Source organism: Athene cunicularia, assembly GCF_003259725.1.
Source record: "Athene cunicularia isolate RWA chromosome 2 unlocalized genomic scaffold, athCun1 chr2_part1, whole genome shotgun sequence".
NCBI classification, from domain to species: Eukaryota; Metazoa; Chordata; class Aves; order Strigiformes; family Strigidae; genus Athene; species Athene cunicularia.
The window spans coordinates 120,298,070-120,319,892 of NW_020799095.1; the positions used below are offsets into that span (position 1 = coordinate 120,298,070).

General features: G+C 36.1%; 1 protein-coding gene across 3 annotated transcripts in view; it reads left to right on the top strand.

Annotated features, from left to right (window-relative positions):
- The window catches only part of CRISPLD1 (cysteine rich secretory protein LCCL domain containing 1), a 44,566-nt gene extending 26,644 nt beyond the window's left edge, over positions 1-17,922 (top strand). For 2 of the 3 annotated variants that reach the window (XM_026842055.1, XM_026842057.1), the window contains exons 7-13: positions 19-79; positions 205-271; positions 894-1,024; positions 3,822-3,865; positions 3,961-4,033; positions 6,161-6,236; positions 14,814-15,194. In XM_026842055.1, coding sequence (XP_026697856.1) covers positions 19-79; positions 205-271; positions 894-1,024; positions 3,822-3,865; positions 3,961-4,033; positions 6,161-6,236; positions 14,814-15,041 — 680 coding nt within the window. In that variant the 3' untranslated portion in view covers positions 15,042-15,194. Of the gene's footprint in view, positions 1-18; positions 80-204; positions 272-893; positions 1,025-3,821; positions 3,866-3,960; positions 4,034-6,160; positions 6,237-14,813; positions 15,195-16,680 lie in introns of those variants that run through there. The other variant, XM_026842056.1, reaches the window with a different exon arrangement.
- The last annotated feature ends 3,901 nt before the right edge of the window (positions 17,923-21,823 follow it).

Here is a 21,823-nt window from a genome sequence, read left to right on the forward strand (position 1 = left end):
GCTCTTTGTTTGTTTTAGCTCAGATTGTTTCATGTGAAGTAAGGCTAAGAGATCAGTGCAAAGGAACAACTTGCAATAGGTATGGTAAATTTTACAGTTTTCATTTTGAGATTATTCTAAAAGGCTATATATGTATGTGAGGTGGAATATTTTCCCTTTTTGTAATCCCAGGATTTAAGACCAAATTATATTTTGTTTTCTTAGGTATGAATGTCCTGCTGGCTGTTTGGATAGCAAAGCCAAAGTTATTGGAAGTGTACATTATGAAATGGTAAATATTTTAAATTAGCTTTTGTACTACTAGAATGGTTAATGAAATGTCTTTTCTGTTGGAATACTAGTTAAAATCATATTAGGAATGGATTTTGATGAAATCAATGTTCACCAAAAATAAAAGCCTACACCGTGTTTAAGATATCATCAGATGATCTGAGTTTTGCATCTGCTATTCTGCACATACAGTCCAAATGTACTTCATACTTCTTATACATGCACAGAAATAGAATTTTCATGTCCATGTATTTGTGTGTAAGTATGCAAAGATGTGATTTAAGGAAAAATACACTTACCCAAATAGTTTCAGTAAGGTAGGCCTACTTGTGTAAACTTAATGCCAGCTGAAAATATATCTAATTTACTCTGTAAAACTGAAAAACAGTGTAGGAAATAACAGCTACTGTGAACAGGTATATTGCAAATGAGTATAGTTTATCTCTGAGTGAGGTGTTTTCTTCGTTTGAAATAATACCTACATAGACCACATCAAACTTAATAGACTACCAAGTTTTTAATGACACATTGTAATTAAAACCTGTTTCTTTCACATTACAAAAATTAATGTGAAATAGTGGCTTTGTCTGACATGGAACTGCTTTTCCTGCTCTGTTTTTCAGCAATCCAGTATTTGTAAAGCTGCCATACATTATGGCATCCTAGACAATGAAGGTGGTTGGGTTGATGTCACTAGGCAAGGAAGGAAAAATTACTTTATCAAGTCTTATAGAAATGGCATACAGTCAATTGGGTAAGTTTTCTTAAAATTAAAATGTATGGAAAGTTTTTCACCCGTTTCTTTTTATTTCATACAACATATATCACAGTAATAACATTTTGTTCATACTTCTTATCATAAGGAATATGAAAATGCTATAAAAAGGCATGTGGATATACAGGTATTGAATCCATTCTGAAACTTTAGCCAGTCTTTAATGGAGGACAGAAAAGTGATGCAATAATGAGGTGAAAGAAGATGAAGTAATTTACAAAATCACTTGGGCAATAAATTAGTATATGTAGTTAAATAATCTCAGTATTTGGATTACTCAATTCATTTGCAAGTGTATGTGTTTATTGTAGAAAACTGGTACAAAGTAGAAAAGTAGAAAAAACAGAAAAAACATTGCATAAAAGTGGAGAACACTTGGCAGTTTCCGTATGTAATTATCCAATGACAGGACATCATCAGTATGTTTGAATCTAAAATATTACTAGTATTTGCAAATTACACTTCACTATATCTTAATGTATGCTGCAGAGTTGTCTGTATTTCTGTCTATAGTTAATATGTGTGTAACAGTTAATGTAGGAGTAATACCAAACTGAAAGAAAACAAAATTTTTCTGAGTGATACATTTGGCTCAGGTATGAACCCAAGGGTAAGGAGACAGGTAATCATTAGAGGTTGTACTCTCACTCTGTGCTGTGCCAACAAACGCCACATGCTATGACACCTGTCATCATTTCTCTTTTCAACAGATTTACCTAATGCAAGATAGAGAGAAAGAGTGACCACGTAGACTAAGTTCAATGGCCTGTAATTTGGGCTACCTGGGTAGCACTTAAGGCATTGATATCAAGCTTTTCTTTGGATCATATGATGAACTGATTGTGGTTTAAGTTATCCCCCTTAAAAATGGAGATGCAGAGAAATATCTCTTTTTTAAAATGCTTTGAGACAGAGAATTTAATCTTGATTATATCAATAATATTAGGAGTAAGCTTTCTTACAAATACAGGAGTAGTTAAACTGTAGAAAATCTTCAGAATAGAAGGAATTGCTTTCCCATCACTTGAAATCTGTGTGTTTCTGTGCCATGTGAGACAAAACTCTGTGAGTGTCCCGTCTACAGAGTGTGTTTAGCACCTATCCTCTGGGCAAGGTATTAACATTTTGTTTTGTTTGCTGTGGGCATGGATAATCATATCATTGCTGAACAGTAATGACCATTTTGGTTTTGATTTTGTGATTCAGATATTGTGTAAAAAATGTAGATGCCTTATAAGTAAAAGAATGTTAAACGACCAGATCTGTGCCTTCCTATCTGCAAGTATATTTCAGGAAACTCCTGCTGCTGTGTATGTGCACAGATGACATAATTCTTCATTAATGTCCTACAGTATTTAGGAGATCACTTTTAAAAATGAATTTACAACATACTGTGATCAGGCAACATCTTTATAAGTCAGTCTATAAATCAAAGTCTTTGGGATAAATAAAGATGATGTACCAAAGTTTCAACCTTCAAAAGTCCCATCAAAAAGACTGGGGATACCTTGCAGCTACCTTCCTCTCACCTGTAATCTCTAGATGGAGCCTTGCATAAATTACATATTTCTTCAATGAACAGATGAAATGAAGTGCATCTCACCTCTAGTGCATACTGCAAAACAGAGACACGAAAGGGAATCTCAGTGCAACACAGGGCAACCTTCCTCATCTTCAGCTCTTTGGATTTATAATCAGGATTGCTAATACAGATGTTTTTTCAACTGTTGCATTTTTGTAGTATAGGATATAATTTTTAACAATATCTCAACAAGCTAATCAACAGTAGAATACAGTTAACTATTCCTACATCAGTATTTGACAATGCTAGGTCAATAGAAATATGATCTAACTCAGTGAAAGCAAATTGAAATCCAATAAATGAGCAAATGTGAAATTGGTGGGCCATACAGCTAAATAAACCAATGCAAGTGAGCAGTTTCTGAATACAAACTGCAGTGCTGTGGAGCACACAAAAGTAATTTACTCCAAAGGTGAATAGGGAATAATTTCCTTGGGGTTTTTTTTAAAGGCATGTATAACTTTATGGGTGCCAAAAGCATCATCAATTTCTTTCTTACAGATTAAAAATACTAGAATCAGATGTGTATTCAGTGAGTTAAAAGAGGAAAATAGGAGATAAAGAGGAGTAATGTAGAAGTGTTCATCAATTGTCATGTAAACACTAGGATGTTTATACCTGACTTTTTATAACAGGAAATGGATACATCTGGGTAACTACATAGTTACTAAGAAAAACAGACTGTTACATGTTATACAGGGTTTTTAGTGATATTGGTGGTAATTTAACACAGGCACAAGATCCAAAAGTAAAATTTAATGAAATTTTTCAAAAAGGTTGCCAAGAGAAACTCTTTCCAGTGTTAGAGCTGTTTGTAGGAAGGAACCTTTAGGAATAAGTGAATGATCTCTTCTGGTAGATGGATGCTTCTGAGCAACCACAGATTTTGGTTGCTATATTTTGAGGGGAAAATAGACGGCGTAATTTGTTCCTAACACACTTATTCTTTTAACAAATTAGATTACTGAAAGAGTTTAACATGCATTCCTGGTTTTCAAACAGATTCAAACAAAAGTAAATGTGTCATTGCAATAAACAGATTCACAGCTGGGGAAAGGGGGTGCAGTGAGTAAAAATTGATTGGGGACAATGTCTCAAGCTTATTTCTAGATTCTCTAATAAAAATTCTTCTAGTTAAAAAAAAAATCACTGAGATATATTATTTACTGACTATTTCTATTATTTCTTCTTCAGAAAATACCAGTCTGCTAACTCCTTCACTGTCTCTAAAGTAGCAGGTTAGCATTTATTTCTTACAAACTCAGTACTACTTTGAATCATGTTTTTTTTCTAAATAGCACACATTTATTTGTTTCTGTTTTACTTTTTTCAGTTCAAGCTATCACCTGTGAAACAACAGTGGAACAACTGTGCCCATTTCAAAAACCAGCCTCACACTGTCCAAGGTAAAATTCTTCTGAGTTTTATTAATTTAAAGTGCTGTCATATCTTCTGTCAGTGACTAATTACATGTACTTGTCATTGATAGAGGTAACAACAGTAGCTGTAAATGTGAAGCCAGAAATGTTTTAGCGGTATTTTAGTCTTTGGTCTAAGTCAGAAGGCCAGGTAAGTAAAGATGATCTACAGGCTTTTTCATTAGGACTCTCACATTCTTTTGCCCATAAAGATCTTTTTTGGCCCCTTGGCAAATCGTAGTGAAATTGTCGTAGGTTAGACTGCAGAGAAAATTACATTTTTATTTTTTATTGTCCACATGTCTCTGCACCTTGGGCAAAATACATTTTATTTCAATTTATTTGCCTGTTAAACAGATACAATAAAAGAATATGATGCAGATGTTTATCATAGAATTTATCAACTTGTTTGAGAGTTCTGGAGGATAGAGTGAACAAGTAAGTTTGCAAAAGAATTGAAATATGTACAGTTAAGGTAAATTGTGGTCTGCAGGACAGTTAGCAGCTTTATATATATGTGCCATTTATTTGAAGTCTATGTTTTAACTCTTCGAAAGGAGCCTGTGCCACAGTATTTTGAGGAAGGAAATTGGTAACAGTTCTTAAAACCATAGATGAGTCAAAGGTAAATACACTGTAGCATGATTTACCGCAAGCTAAGCTGGAGATATCCACAGGATTACTTTCATAGCAATCCTACAGCCAATACAGGAAGCAAGTACAAAGCCAGAACTGCTAGGAAAACATCCCTTCATGTAGCACTTGGGTCTGTGGACTTGTTTGGTGTTTGGCTATGACTCCTGGCTTTCTAGCTGGAAGATGTGGAGAAGTAAGTGAAGGAGTGGAGTGCAGGAATGGATGGGTACAATCACATACTTCTATCTTTTTCTTTCTTTCTTCATTATTAAAAACTAAAACTAGCTTCATTAAGAGAAAAAGAGGGTCTGTCTTTAAGAAAATTTAAAAATAAAAATAAGGTTAAAAATTACTGATTAATTCTGGTGCATCAATACAAGGAACTTCACAACAGCAGTAATTCATTCAAGGTTTTGTGCATGCTCTTAACTTAATTCTGAAAAAGTGGTCTCAGGAGTTACAAGCAGTAATCAGCTATGGCATTGATTGCACAATCATGCCCTAATCATAAATCACCAGGTCTTCAAAAGACTTGTTTGACATCTTGCTTCCTTCGCACAAAAACCTCTTTTGGAGCTCCATCAGCCTGTTTGGATTACCCATCTGGTAAGATTGTAGCATGCCCCAGTGGTGTGACATGCCGAATATCGATTGGAGCGTGGGTAGGATACCGGAGAAGAATGCTTGCCCAGGCTGCCCCATGTAGGGTGGCTCTTAAACCATTAGAGCATGACCCATTTTTTAAATGAAACAGCTCAGAGTAGACCTAGAGCTAACACTTCTTCCTTGTAGCATCTCGCAATTACCAAATAAGATGCTTGACACCTTCTGTGCTACTGTTAGCTTCCCACATGGTTCTCCTGTGCATTTTGGAGTTACAGCAGGCATGAATCACAGGGAGAGTTTTTCTCAAATATTACAAAATGTATTTGAATAAAGATAGTCTTTATTTCAGTAGCTTTCTGATCTCGAATTAGCTAGGAATCTCATTACTTTCCAAAGTTTTTCACTTTAGCCACAGATGCCAAGCGCTCACCCTCATTATAAGTTGCTGAATTGGCTTACATCACTAGGTCATCAGCATCATAGCAGGTCCTCAGATCTGCCTCTCCTGAGAAGATACTCAACTGTACAGTTTGTATAGGATGCTGTAGAAACAGATAATAATATAAGAGTGAACAGCCTCTCTTCTCACTGGCTTTGCTACTGGCCTCACATATGTTGAACAAGAATACTCTCTGTTTATCCAAAGGGAAGAAGACCAGACCTCTTGAAATTTGTTATTATGAACCACAACTTACATCAACAATGCTTTCATCCATATTGTCAAAACTTCAAAACCTGACACTTTTAGTATCAGTATAGATACATACATATGCATCATCAAACTGATTAATAGTCAATAATGCTGATATTGAATATGATACAGTAATACTCATAGCATTCTTAACTGTATGTGGCTTATGTTTGATATTTCAGGGTGTATTGTCCACGCAACTGTATGCAGGCAAATCCACACTATGCTCGTGTAATTGGAACACGAATTTATTCTGATGTAAGTATACTGATTTATGTTGCATTATATAATGAAAAGTAAAATCCCATGAAAAGCTAAAATGTAAAGATAATAAGATATAATATAAATATCCAGTTTTCCTTTGTATGCCGATTTTTTACAGTCTTTTCAGAAGTTCTTTTTCAGAGGCTCCCATTTAAGATAGTAGTACTCAGCTGCTGAAGATACAGAATGCTATTTGAAAACTCATTGTAGGCTTCAGTAGTGTCTGGACCTGTATTTTCAACTTCTAACCAAAATTCTCACTGATTTATTCACTATTGACAGTGTATACCCATTTAAAATATTCCTCTTTAGACCCTGATGCAACCATAACTTCTATCAGATTAAACTAAACAAAAAAAAAATTCTGAAAATAAATGTCCACAGTCTCATTATTTTGGATATTTCTTATCTTTGTAGATAGGTAAATATTTGCAGCAGGATTTTGATATATTTGTGTAAAGTATCTCACATTGTCATATTATTTTAACAGTCTAATACTGGATTTTTTTGGTTGTTCTGTTTCCTAGTCAATTTTTTTATCTGTCTTTTCTACATCATGTTTAGTTCTGAAGTGGATAGAAAGAATGTAAAGAGAATCCTTTTTTATGTGTTTCCTTTGTCATCCCTCTATGGAGAAGACAGGATGTAGGGGCAAGAGAGAGAAGTTCACATTTCTGACAGTAAACTGCATGTTTTAACGGTCTTTTAGCTGTCATAAGGAATAGTATGGCAATTAGCTGGGTCAGATGACGACTTTCACTACTTTCCAGTGCTTTGAATTGTGTGACAATAATATGCAAATATTTATTTGTCATTATTTTGCAACTAACTAATATGTGTTAGATTACCTGAGTAACTTGTCCTGAAAACACTCTTGTACATAAGTATTACTTAAAGGGTGCCTACAGGAAAGGTGGGGAGGGCCTCTTTAGCACGGAGTGTAGTGACAGGATGAGGGGTAACAGTTTTAAACTGATAGAGGGTGGATTTACATTAGATATAAGGAAGAAGTTCTTCTCTGTGAGGGTGGTGAGGCACTGGAACAGGTTGCCCAGAGAGGTTATGAATGCCCCTCCCTGGCAGTGTTCCAGGCCAGGTTGGACGGGGCTTTGAGCAACCTGGTCTCGTGGAAGGTGTCCCTGCCCATGGCAGGGGGGTTGGAACAAGAGGATCTTCAAGATCCCTTCCAACCCAAACCATTCTATGATTCTAGTGTTACATGTGTAAGAAGTACTTCCAGTTCAGGAAAATAATTGATTTGTGCATGTGGAACTTGGTCCTTAATGTGTATAAGACGGGCAGTCAAAATAGATTCAGTGAAAATCCATTTTGTGGAAGACAGTTTTCTTTCAGTTCTGCGGTTGCAATCAAAAGCTACAGTCAGTTTCCCAGTTAGAATAGACTTTGTTGTACGGGAAAGAAGACCCATTTCTGTTTAACGTATGCAGGAGAACATCTCAGAATATGTATTTGCTTTGGTTAGAGAAGTCACGGCTGACTTTAATAAGTATTAGAGTTATGCTTCAAAATTATTTCCAATGTACTATCTCATTATTCATCTCCATTGTATAGAAATGTGTGAAGCCATACTTCTTTCAGGAAAAAATGGATGTATATACAGGTAAGAAACGAGGGATAGGAGTCAACTCTACCAACTTCAGATTCTGTCAGAGTAGATATCTACACTGAAGGTGCTATTCTAGGTTATGTTTATAGTATTCGTAGTACATACAGTACAGTGGTAAAGGAGATAAATAGGCATCTACAGAGCAGAATTTGTTTGACCTTTTCAGAGTGTTTACTTCAGTATGAGATGAATTGCCTAACAGAGTTGTCTATTCCTCTCCATTTCCTACAGTATGGTCTTAGAACATCTAGCTCCGATGTAGACAGATGTGTCCTACCCACATTTGTACAGATGTTATAATCAATGGCATTAGCAATCTGTGATTTTCAACAATGTTCCTTTGTTGCTAACTTTTAAATTATTTTAAAACTAAGATACTTTTTATTGAGATTTTCATTAAATAATCTGGTTGGGGATTTTGTGCATAATAATATATTACTGAACTAATTTCAGATGAAGTATTTATAGAGAATAATCTATTTAATAAGTGTGTTCTCTTTTGCAGTTTTTCATGTATTCACAAACAGATTTGTTCATAGACACAGAGAATTAATTTGCCCACTTGTCATAGCAAAAGTATTTGAAATTGCAGTTCATGATCTATTTAGTTGATTTCACAAAACAGATTTTTGTGACATTTCCTGCAAATTGTTTTGTTTCAAAAATGTGTATATATATATGTGGATGAATGCATATATGCACGTGGCTATTTATCTGCACTGCTTCTTAGGCCACTTGCATTCAGAAGAAGATTTTGCAGAGATACTAAGAAAAAAAGCAAATAACATTAATAGATGTAACAGAGATATGTTTACTAAACCATTTTTGTAGTATACATGAGAATCTAGTTAAACCTTGCCTTTCCTGGCTTTGGTCTGATCAGATATTCATTCTTAAACTAATTTTATATTTTACGGTGACTTCTTATCCTCCCTGTCCTGAGAAGGGTTGTTCTCTGGTATATCAATGGTGCCTCACAGAATTTTTACTCTTTTTACCTCCCATTTTTTTTTTCCTTTGACATTGCAATAGTTGTCCGTAACTCAATTGAAACAACCCTCCCCTTTACTTTATCCTCCTTTCTTCCAGCTATTTTCTTGTCTGTGGCAGATATATGATAGGCATGGTTCATGTAGTCAGCATCTATAAACTTATGTTTGTGGGGAATTTTCATGTAATACCCATCCCTCTGTGCTCTATACCTTCTATTTTTCAGTCGATCTTCTTTTGTTTCACTTGTCTTGAGGTAGATTGCAAGCTTTTTAGAACAAAAGTACCTCTTATTCTGAGTTTACGTTACAATTAGTTTCTTTTCTGAATAGAGCTATTATGGTATGAACATATGTGTCATTCTCAGCAGACAGAAACACAAATTACTCATTCTTTATATGGCCCAAACATATCGCCACCTTAGTGCTTTGTGTCCCTGCTGGACTCGTAGCTAAGAGTTCCCACATGGCAATGCTTTGTTTTGTTGTGAAACCAGGAAAAATGAGAGTTTCCTCCTGTCTTGTGCTGAAGAGGTGGCTCCACCTTTCAACTTTGGTTAATTCATTTTCTCTAAAGCTTTTTGAGTCTTGTTTCTGTAATTTCAGAATTGTGTCATGTTGACAAGTATTTTATCAATATCTGTGCTTTTAAAGCACTTTTCAATATGACAATTTGTGAAATAAAATAAAAACCTTCTCAAGAACTGAATCATGTCAGGCCTAATGTGATTGCCTGAACTCTGTTTGTGATAATTTTGCAGCACCTGCTTGTATAGAGATTATCCTGTGTTGTTGCTGTTAGTCCCTGGATTGTCAAGGTACCAAAATACCAAACATTTTCATAGAGAGAAGGAGAGCCTACAATAGTTCAGTTGCAAAATCTTTCACTTGCAGATTTTTTGGTAAAATTACATTTTAATGGACATGCCTTAGATGTGTATATGGTAGAAGTTCTTAACCACATTCCATTTGCCTTGTAAGAATTTCTAAAGAGATTAAGGTTTATATTTACCCTGCTGTTTTCACAGTAGACAACATTTTCTCAAAGATGGTCTCTTACCAGTAGTGACTCTACATTATGGGTGTTGATTGAGCAATTCTACAAAAAACAATGAACTTCCTTTTGAGTCCTAGAGAACAAAGGTCTTTTATCTAAAGAATTTGATGGACCTGTATAATTTCATACCATCTGAGGACTTTGGCCATATTAATTTTTGTCTCACTAACCATACATGGAAATATTTTCCTTAATACTTGTGCAAAAGTATTCATAAGTCTCTGCTATGGTAAAATATAAACAAGATGTAAAAAAGATATTAAATAGATCTATAGTCCAGTGATGGTGAGGGAGAGATGCTTGTGGTTAAAATGCCTCTGCAGAGTACTGCTATGCTGTGGTAGATATTTGGTATTTTGCTGAGTAGCTGGAGAAGGAAACTAATTAAGCAGCTTAGTATTCAGATTCTATGACCTGTTAAATACTAACGAATTTCAGTGGGTTCACAGCACAGCAATAAAGCAGGGTCATATAATGCTGTATGAAATGTTTATGTTAACTTAAAATTACCACCTTATATATCCTTTGGAGTGAGTTCATCAAAGTTGTAGACCCAGATCGATGATGAAGACTTCCAGAAAGTGGCATCAGGCTGTTAATTTAAAATACCAATAATATGCTGAAATTCTTGACATACCTAAATGTGGAATCCTGTTCTGCTTAAATTAACAGGAGGTTCACCTTAACAGTTCAATGAAGTGTGATCAGTATGACATAATATTATTAAGGAATTGTATTAGTATAATTGTAATAGTATTAAGGAATTATATTTTTGTAGGAAATATTATGGCATCAGTACTGGAATCTGATTCCATTTAGATGAAGATTCCCAAGCCAATGAGAAGTTCTTGAAGGCTCAAAGCAGATAATACTTTCTCAAAAACATCATATTCTGTAGATATTCTTAAAACTATATGCATTTATTAATTTCTGTTCTTACAAGTTAGTTCATAATTATGAATTTGTACTCATGTAATTGTTCATATATTCAAATACTATGCACATTTGTTCTCCAGTCTCATCTGAAAAGCAGCAACAGAATATCAATTTAATTTTTATCTGAAAATTGCCCATGGATTGACTTTATCAATTCCATTCTTCTGACCCCTTCTTTTTCATATATCCCATATAAGCATCTTGCCTTTAGCTTTAAAATGTTGTGAATTAGCCTAGTCATACATCACTGATCCAGTAGCCAGTTCTGGTACCACACCTAACAATGACCCCATCCTTTACTGGACATAGTTTCCAAAAGTCATCATCCTCTTCTGTAAAAATCTCCATCCCTTGACTTTCATTTTTTTCTTGACTAGAAACTTTCAAATAACATTGGAACAGCCAGTATCTTAGCTACCTTCAAATGTAATTATGAGAGTATCAACCTATTTAATGATGTACACAAAGTGTAGCCTTTTAGTTACTATTACAGATGTGGCAAACTTTGATCTTTATTTTCTCTGATTGTACCTCTAGCTTTATTTATATTTCCAATGTGAACAGAAAACCAAGTTGCTACTATATTACTAGTAATTAATAATTTTCTTCTAGTTCTTCACTGTAGTTAATTGCTTGTAAACCTAATCCTGTACTGAAGAGGCCATTTTCCCCCCCTATATCTGAAATTGCACATGATCAGTCTGATCGTTAGTTGCTCTCCTAGTATGAAAACATAAAAGATGATATAATCCCCAAAATAAGGCAACTACTGGTGTCCAGAATATAACAACAGTTTTGCAGCCTTGGGAGGAGGAGAAAAAGTACAGAAGAGGATAAATGGCATCTCTTCTGGCATGTTCAAAAACTGCAGCCAGCACTGTGAAGAGAAAAACTCAAGTGTCTTTGCAAAAGATTCTTTGCATAAACAATTTCAAATCTTTACTCCTAGAAAAATTGTAACATTAAAAGACAGACTATGTAACGGTGAAATTGGCAAGTTCTGTGCTTGGAATGAGAGTAGGAAAATAATTGCTATTTTAAATTCCTGATTTTATATAGCATTGAAATTACAAAATAGCTATGGTAACAGATATAAATTCTTTCAATTATAACTGGAAGAAATGCATTTCTTGTTTAAATAGTGGCCTGTGTGACCAGCTATTGATATTGACTAAGATTTTAAGGCTGGTTGTGAAGATACGTATTGCAGTGAAGACTTCTCTACAAAACAACTTGGCTTTAAGTGGAGATTTGCTGTAGCTGGAACTACACTTTGCTGTGCATTGAAGATTGGGACCTATATTCTGGAGTATCTAAGGAGTTCCATTCTTCTGGTGATTAATATTAAAATGCTAAAAGAGTAGTAGAGGACTGCAAATTTAAATCAGTTATTTAAATGAACATAATCAAGATTGTCACTGAGCAATCCTTCTGTGGATATTATTTATACTACATAGGTTCATGAAAGGAATTAGTGGCTGGAGAATGTAGGTTTTACTCAGTTGAAACTGCTGTTAACTTCACAGAAAACTTTAGTAGCATTATAAGATTATATAATACTAGGTTGGAAGGGATCTCAGGGATCATCATGTCCAACCTTTCTTAGCAAAAGCACAGTCCAGACAAGATAGCCCAGCACCTTATCCAGCTGAGTCTTAAATATATCCAATGTTTGGGAATCTGCCACTTCCCTGGGGAGATTATTCAAATGCATGATTGTTCTCATTGTGAAAAATTTTCCTCATGTCCAGTCAGGATCTCCTGAGCAAGTTGTACCTATTACCACTCATCTTTTCCATATGACTTAAAAAAAGGGAGTCTCTGTCTTCATTGTAGCCACCTTTTAAATACTGGAACATGGTGATAAAGTCTTCCCTAAGCCTTCTTTTCTCAAGGCTGAACAAACCCATCTCTCTCAGCCTTTCCTCATATGTCAGTCAGGCTTCTCAGTCCTTTGATCATCTCTGTGGCCCTTCTCTGGACCCACTCCAGCCTGGCTACATATTTTTTGTGTAGTGGGGACCAAAACTGAACACAGTATTCCAGGTGTGGCCTGACAAGCGATGAGCAGAGTTGGATAATGACTTCTTTATCTCTTCTGGTGATGCCCTTGTTGATGCAGCCCAGCATTCTCTTGGCTTTCTTTTCTGCTGCTGCACACTGTTCACTTCATGTTGAACTTGTCCATCAAGACCCACAGGTTCATTTTCATAGAGCTGCTCCCCAGCTGGGTAGATCCCAACCTGTGCTGCACTCCTAGATTATGTTTTCCCAGGTACAAGATCTTGTATTTGTCCTTGTTGAACTTCATAATGTTCTTGTTAGCCCACTCTTCCAGCCTATCCAGGTGGCTGCAGGGTGTCTCTCCCTTCCAAAGTGTCCACTTCCCCACTCAGTTGGTATCATTGGCAAACTTCATCAGGATACACTTTGATCCCATCATCCAGATCATGAAGATATTAAACAGCATTGGGCCCACTGTCAATCCCTGGGGCACCCCACTTGTGACAGAATCTATTTCCCACCACCCTCTGGGTGCAGCCTGTCAGCCAGTTCCCCACCCACCACACAGACCTCTTGTCTAGACAGTAACGTATCAGTTTCTCTAGGAGGAGGCTGTGGGGAACCCTATCGAAAGCCTTTGAGAAATCCAGGTAGACAATGGCCACTGCTTGCTCCACATCAACTGAGCAGGTTACTTTGTTGTAGGAGGTGATCAGGTTTGTTAAGCACAGTTTGCCCTTGATGAATCAGTGCTGGCTTTTCCCTATCAGGTGTTTCATTTGACTTGTGATAGCCCCCAGGAGGATTCATTCCATAACTTTCCCAGGGACTGAAGCAAGAGTGATGGGCCTATAATTTCTGGGATCCTCCTTTAAGCCCTTCTTGTAGATGGGGTTGACACTGGCCTTCTTCCAGTTTTCTGGGATGTTCCCCTGTCTTCATGACTTCACAAAATTAGGGATAGTCGTCTTGCAACAATGTCAGTCAGCTCTCTTAAAACCCTGAGGTGTATAACATCAGGGCCCATCGATTTGTAGGAGTCGAACTCCTATAAGAGTTCACATACCAACTCTGCCTTCACTGGCGGTGGGTTTCTGTTTGCATCGACCTGGATTGTTGTTCCCAAGGCCTGGGGCCCACAGTGCTGCATAATTTTGCCTGAATAGTCTATGGAATTAGACACTGATTTAAAAATTATTCTTTAGTAGCAATTGGAGTCTTCACCTCCTGACTCTATTTCCTCAATCATATTTGAGGAACTAAAGCCATTAGTCTGCCATTAATTGACTGCCATAGCTAAGGAATGATTTTAGATCTCTATATGTTTGATGCTCACATTAGACCTCTAATCTAATTAGCTTTTAGTATTTGTCCATGCCTGGATAGGAGATTGTAAGGTTCCCTTTGAATATGTATCACTTCTCTGCTGTTTGAGGTTTTGCACTTGGAGATAGAATTATTGCAGTCTATCCCTCACCTTTCAGGTAGGACATCCTCCTAGAAACATATGACTCCAGCGTGTCATTGCTGTTGTACTGTTCCCCTGTTTGGCTCTAGCTGGGGTTTAAACCGAATTTCCTGGTCTATAATAACTGACTAAAGTTTGGGTTTTACTACCTCTGTACTCTTGAAGTGAAGGCTGATTTGAGCCTTTCAAAATGAAAGGCTCAAGAATTCAAACATGTTCCTGATCTTTGATCTGAAATAGCCTGAAATAAATGATTTTGGGGGTTATGCTGCAGGAGGTCTTTGAAGAAGCAGTTTCTATATTCCTATAAACTGCCTAATTCCTGTAAAATTGGTTAAATACTTTAAGATTCATAAAATTAATTATGAATTAAATATAATTATTTTATGTTTCCTATAACTTGTTCTAAATGTCTGTATTATTTTTCTTCTAAACAATTTTGAAATAAAAGGATGAATGAAAACTAATCTTTTCCTCATTTTTTTCTTAGATGTCCAGTATCTGCCGGGCAGCAGTACATGCTGGTGTAGTCCGCAATCAGGGTGGTTATGTTGATGTTATGCCAGTAGACAAAAGAAAGGTTTATGTTGCTTCCTTTCAAAATGGAATATATTCAGAAAGGTACGGAGCCCAGTTTCAAAGATTACACTTTACCCTTCACCTCGATAAGATTTACAAAGTCTTGCATTGTGTCTGTTTGTACCTAGGGCAGTGCTAGAAACCAAATAAGCCAACATGGGTGATTTACAGAGCTTGTGTAACAGCTGTGGTGACTTTGGAGAAGCTGTGGTACCAGTGCTGCCTGCCTCCTCTAAGCTTATAAATCATTACTCTAAAAAGCTGCTTATGAAATAAAATAACCCTCTTGTTTACTTTGCTGGTTCTGTTGCACACAATATTTGATAAGAAAATTGCCTTTTCTTTCTTTGGGATTTTTTTAAAACTAACATTATTGATTTATTCAGTCCAGGTTAGAAGATCTGCAATAGATGTGTACTAATAGCTGATAACAGTATCACTGTTCGTGATGAAATGTTCATTACTAATTTACATCGTGTAGAACCAGTGAGCCTGGATTATAAATAATATTCACAAACATTAAAATTCACAATCATTAAAATATATTTTTAAATTTCTTTTTTTTTAATGGTTTGACTGTTTTTAACAGTGTTTTTCTGAAAGACATGGAGATGCTGTGAAAGTTCCTTTATTTGTATTCAGTGTATTCATGTGTTTTATGATGATAACGCATGGCTGCATGTTGAAGATTAAATTTAATCCCTGAAAGAGTTCTCGAGGTTCTAAAGGAAGAAAGAGAAATTACCTAAAAGAAATCTTGTACCAGTCTTCTAGTCCTGTAAAGCTAAGAATGATTTCTACCTTTAAAAGTATAGGTTTTCCATGAAATTTATGGAGGTAAAAACTTCCAAAAGTTTCTGTAGAGAACTTGGAAGTAGGAAAATATAGAGTATTTCTTTCTCATTTTTAATTGGAAAGATCTCTTGTCTCTTCCTCAAACCCTGCAACAAACCTGGAAACTTGTAAAATACAGATTTCCTTTGCTCAGTGGTTGATTGACTTAATTGACATATTCTTTGGCCTCTCCCCATGACCATCCAGTTCCTTCAGAAAGAGTGCTTCCTTACTGACACTTTTGTTCTCCATATAAATCTCTTCAATGAGTAGCGATACAGCCAGGAGAAGTGTTGCAAATTTAATCATTGTTTGTACTTTACTGTCTTGGTAAAGTTTGGAAGGTCAGTGGTTTGGAAAATGGTCCCATGCAAGTTTTCTGTGAAGCAGAAGATAATGGATTGTAATGCCATTGCAGGCAACCTGTTTTATTGTGCTATTCCTTACTTTCACCTCCATTTACCTTTCCTTCCCAGATATGCCTCAGATAGGGTTTGAAAGAGAGAAAACAATGTCACCGTTAAATACGACATGCTAGTTCATTTTATAAGACAGAAATTTCTTTCTGAAGTTCAAGTTTTTTCAAGTTCTTTCTGAATACAGTTAGAATAGTGAGCGTAAGATGCATGCTTGCTCTTTTTCCTAAAAACATTTTATAATATTTTGCTTCCATAGAGCTTTATTCTTTAAACCAGAATCCCTCATCACAAAGGATTAATTTATTTTTTTTATGTTATGATTTGTTCCTAATAAGCTGTTTGGAATAAAAATTGATCTGAAATTTATGTTATTTTTTTTGTGACATTTAAAAAAAATGTAATAGCTAAAGTTATGAGTAGTCACAAGAGAAGTGGCAGGGTCCTAGATCTATATTTAACAATTAAAAAAAGTCATTGGAGTGTTGCCATCTTTAAAATAACATCAGGAATGTTTTTATGTTTCAGTTTACAGAATCCTCCAGGAAGCAAGGCATTCAGAGTATTTGCTGTTGTTTGAGCCTAGCAAGGAAAATCTAAAACAGGCAAGTGAAACCAGAGCACTTGGAAGAGTGTGATAAAGACCATTTCTTATGATTCCTAAAATTTGTATAAAGCTGTAACATTATTGTACAGAAGATGTATACTGCTTTCCACCAAAAAGTTTAAATTACATATATATATCTTAATGAAAAAATCTGTAAAAGTAAACATGGGAGAAAAATTAATTTGAAAATCTATAATGATATATAACAATACGTTGAATCCTGTGTTAAATATTGCTATATTTTCTTAGCAGTTACTCCTATACAGTTAATTCAAAGCTCATAAATGTTCTTTGTTTTCTTCATCTGAATATATTATTGTATGGTGCTTTATGTATGCCACTAACATTAACCTTAAAACTATGCCATAGGGAGGCCTGAGTTTTTATTTCCAATGTACATAAATGAAGCCATTCCAATAATGCAATATAATAAATCATGCCTTAAAGTAAAATAAATATATATATATAACTTTTTGATGATTTACAATAGCATTAGCAGTGCAAGCATAAATTAAGAGCTAGACTGTTTTCAATTTCACACTAATCACAACAAATACAAATACCTATTTTGAAAGAAAATGGAAAATATAAAATACAGAGAAGTCCTGGGTCATATTAGTATGTTTTCCTCTAAGGAAGTGTTTTTAAGACACTGGGCCATTCATGTTTATTATTTCTTAAATATTTTAATAAAATGTTTATTGGATGCTGCTAAGCTCTTTAGTTCAAATAACCAATTCTTCATAGCCCAGTCCTTCACAGATATTCAGGTATCTTGGGATGGGTGAGAGATAGACTTATATAACCCTGAAGGATATGAGAAAATTTTAATACTGAGAAGTGGCATAACCTGAAATTAAGGAATAAGCCATCAGTTCTGCAATGCAGTTCTTCACATATACATGCTTTATTTTAGTCATGTGACTCCTTCAATTTACCTAAATCGGGTTTCAGCAAAAACGTAGAATTATACACATACATAAAAATTTGCAAGCTTGAGGCCTTAAACTGTACATGGTATCCATATACTATACATTAATATGAGGGTAAATGTTCAAACAAACCTTTAAGAAAATGGTAACAAAGGCTAACCTTGCTCCTCATGACCTGGCAAATACTCCTGCAGGCCAGGAAGTATAGTGGTACGGAGCCCAGTGACAATTGTATCATTTGCTGTGTCACGATTTAAAAAAATTCATTTATGTTGAACAGCCTTGTGCATTAATTTTACCATATTATGGTATATGAAGAACATGTAGTGGTGATACTATGTTTCTTTCTATGAAAAGTGTATTGGTGCTTTAAAACAGAAAAGCTGTTAAACTTTATTTTTGGTATGTTTTGTTTCTGTTGTTGAATTTATTTCCTTCCAACTTGTGAACTTACTCATATTCTTCATATTTCAGAATACTATATTCCGCCTCCTGTTTTGCTACATGTACTACCTCATGTAGTTAGGCAAGCTTTGTTAGTTTTTTTTAATCTGTTTTGAATAAAATTAATTTACATAGTAAAAGTACCTCTGACAGCCTTCATTTTTTGATTTGTTTGTCCTGCCTCAACAAGAAAAAAATGTCACTCAAAATTTACTTGTTTTTTCTGACCTAAACATTGCAAAAGTAGCACCAAGCAGAAAACATAGCCTGAGGTTCTGAAAGCTGTAAAGGCAGTTTAGGCACACAACTTCCATTAATTGTATTTATAATAATAAATTGATAAATCTGGTCATTTTTTCAAGTTTTGACCAGGGTCTTTGGGAACAGATTGCTATCTCATTCTAATGGGGTACTCCGTGTCAGGAAGTGATTATAAAAAAGCCACCAGCTTTTATTCAGTCTAACTCCTTGCTGTTGTGTTATATGTTACTAGTGTGAATGTTCCTAGCTACATTTGTTGGGAACAAGCACGTTTTTATATTACACATTCTTTTTTTTTTCCTCATAAAACTAATGGTACACTTGGAAGTTCCATTTGAGAAATCTGTTTAATTGATGAGGGAGACAAAGAGTCTTTGCTATATAATCCCTTTTTTTGCAGGTGGTAGCAGGGGGGTGTTTAAACAAGCTTTATATAGATTTTGCAATAATGACATTATCCATTTTTCAGAATTGGAACTAAATTGCAAGTAGACTTTGACTGTGATAGGACTCCAAGTCACTCAGAGGCTTGAGATAGACTTGCACAACCGTTCCTTAAAATCACTAAAGCAGTAACAGAGAAAGGCCTTGCAATACCTACAGTTGGGGTTATCAGAACATAAAATTAAGTAAGGCCACTTCTGAAATCAAGGACATGTAGAACTGCTGAGGGAGACATCTGGAAAAAAAAAAAAAAAAAAAAGGAATGCAACAGTAGCTTCCCTTTCCACACAGGCCGGATGCTTTCTTGCAGCCTGGCCTTACCATCATCCAGCAGCTCTCCATGTCCCCTGTCTGGTCCATGGTCCCCAGCCAATTCCTCAGGAGCCCATGGGAAGCCCGTTGGGTGCTGCAGAGTCTGAGCAGTGAGCGAGCTCCCCTCTCTGCTGACCAGGCAGTAGGGTGAGCCCCTTTCTTCGGGCAGTGCAGAGCCTGGGGTGAGGGAAAGAACAAGACAGTTACAACTTCAGTCATAACCACAACTTCTTCAGTTTGGGTAGACAGGTGATTGGAGTTCCATGTGGAAACACAGTTGCCACATCAAATTTCTGACTTTTTCCTCCATTTGTTCCTGATGTCTTTTTTGTTCTTCTGCACATCTTTGCTTCCCCTCTGTTCTTCTGCATATCATTGCTTCCTCTCCTCTCTCATCTGTAAAGTCCATCTTACATTTGCTGGGAGTTCCTGTGCAAGGGGGCAGAGGTGGACCCTTGCTGCCATACAACAAAGATAGTTCTTGGTGGGAGAAGCGGAGGCTACCTCCAGCGTGTGTGAATGGTTGCTGTGAGCATCTCTACTAACCACCACAGTGACAAGAAGAAAGGGACATGAGAAAGGGACATTTCTCCACCACATCTTCTGTTGCACAATGTTAGAGTCCTGTCACTTTTCCACATGCAATGATTCTATCCTGCTATAATATAAATGTTCCAGTAAACATGGGCTTTTTGAGAAATTCTGCTCTGTACTTACTGTAATACGTCAATGAGTCAACATTTCCAAGCAGTTGTAGAATGGGAGCTACACATTGGTATTTTTGTCTGCACCAGAAGCAACTGTTTGCCAGATGGTCACAACTATTTCACAGAAAGCCCAAATGAATAACTGGCAGTATCAGAAAACTTGTTGTAGCTTAATGAAAAAATATAGAAGGAAGTCAATTTTTAAATGCTGATGAATTTAACCAAGCAGTTAGAAAATTATTTTCTCAACTTGAAATAAAAAAGGATAATCAATAAGAAAATCAAGCTGAATTCATGCTATTCATATTATTTAGTTTGCCTCCCAGGAAAGACCTGTAAGTAGCCAAGAAGAATTATTATAGCTGATACCTAACAATCCTCTGCCAAAAAAAAAAAAAAAAGTTTCAGTACATTGGTATTTGCTGTTTATAATTTTGAAAGAACTAAAATATCAAGAAATGTAAACCCTCTAAATACAGTAGGCCCTAAAAGCATATGTGAAGCAGAGAAGAGTAATATGAACCTTTTCCCATGATCCTGTAGTATTTCCCATTACAACTTGCTTCATGAGGAATATTTTCAAAAGAAGCATAGGAATCATTTGGAGAGGAGTCAAGTAATTGTCAAGCATAGTTCATTTGCCTGGTAAGCTTTTCAGTAAGGATCAATTGAGGCATTTCTTTGCTGTGCTGCCTCCTTTACAGCTGGATTAGCTAATTTCATAACTAAACAAGAGTTAGTATGAAACAAAGTGGTCAGACTTAAACAGATAACTCTTCAACAGCCTCTCACCATTTTGATAGCTATATGAGGATACTTTAGTTTTAGGGAACTTGGGACCCATATTCATGTCACTCATGACACCCTTATCACTGGACATAAACTAAGGAAAGTAAGAAACATTTCCTAAACTTTGTGAATACTGAGAAATTTTAGAGAGTTTACAGACTTCCATGTGTCTGGTTTCTTTTGATCTAGAAATTACATAGAGAGTATTTTTGGAACCAAGCCTGAAACACAGGTTGGGATAATGTGTAAATGTACAGGTTTTTAATTGATGAAATACTCAGTTTCAAGTTTTATGGAAATGTCAGACTGTCAGCTTGTGGCGGATGAAAGTATTGACACAGTAATGATTTAGGAAAATAATCTAGATTTATTAATAATTAACAACTATTTGTTAATACAAAATAACTCAGAAAAGCTACTTATTCAGGTTCTAAAATAACAATATTCACTCTGGCTTACTGACAGTACCTTAATTTATACACATATGTACATGTGCATACACAAACCAGACATATACATACAGAAACAAAGGGGTTTGGATTCGGTAAAATGAACACAAAAGGGAGAAGCACACAGGAACAAGGGCAAGGGTACGTACCCACACACACACACACACCAATAAACAGGTGAAATAGAAGCTAGCTCAAAGAAAATTTCCCTCTTGAGTTTAGAGCAAATACTCACAATGCCTTGGCATTCCTCAACGGGCAATAATTGAGACTCGAGCGGGTGGACTTCACCCTGGCCTTCCGTCTGGAGCAGACGACACCTGAGAGGCGTCCCAGCTCGGGGAGATGCTGGTCACAGGCCCGCTGCAATCCAGGAGAGCTCAAAGGGTCTCTCTGGTGGTTGCAGTTTATAGGGTCCAAGATAATCGACTTGTCAAATCCTATCTGGTGCCTTCCGGCAGTTGCACAAGAATTTGAATAACATGCAACCCTGTTATTGTTCCATCTGATCACATCCCAGGCACAGGTGTGTCAGGCCATCAGGAGATGATGGGCCATTATAACCCTTTCCAAGCAATTGAGGGGGGCAGGAGCCAGCCAGGCTCCTCAAGATTATCAGTCCTTATCTCCACAGATTGGTGTATGGCTTGGGGGAATGTGGATGGAATCACACCTGGCACCAAGCAGCCCAACAAGGAGGGCAGGGAGGGGTAAGAATTGCACCAC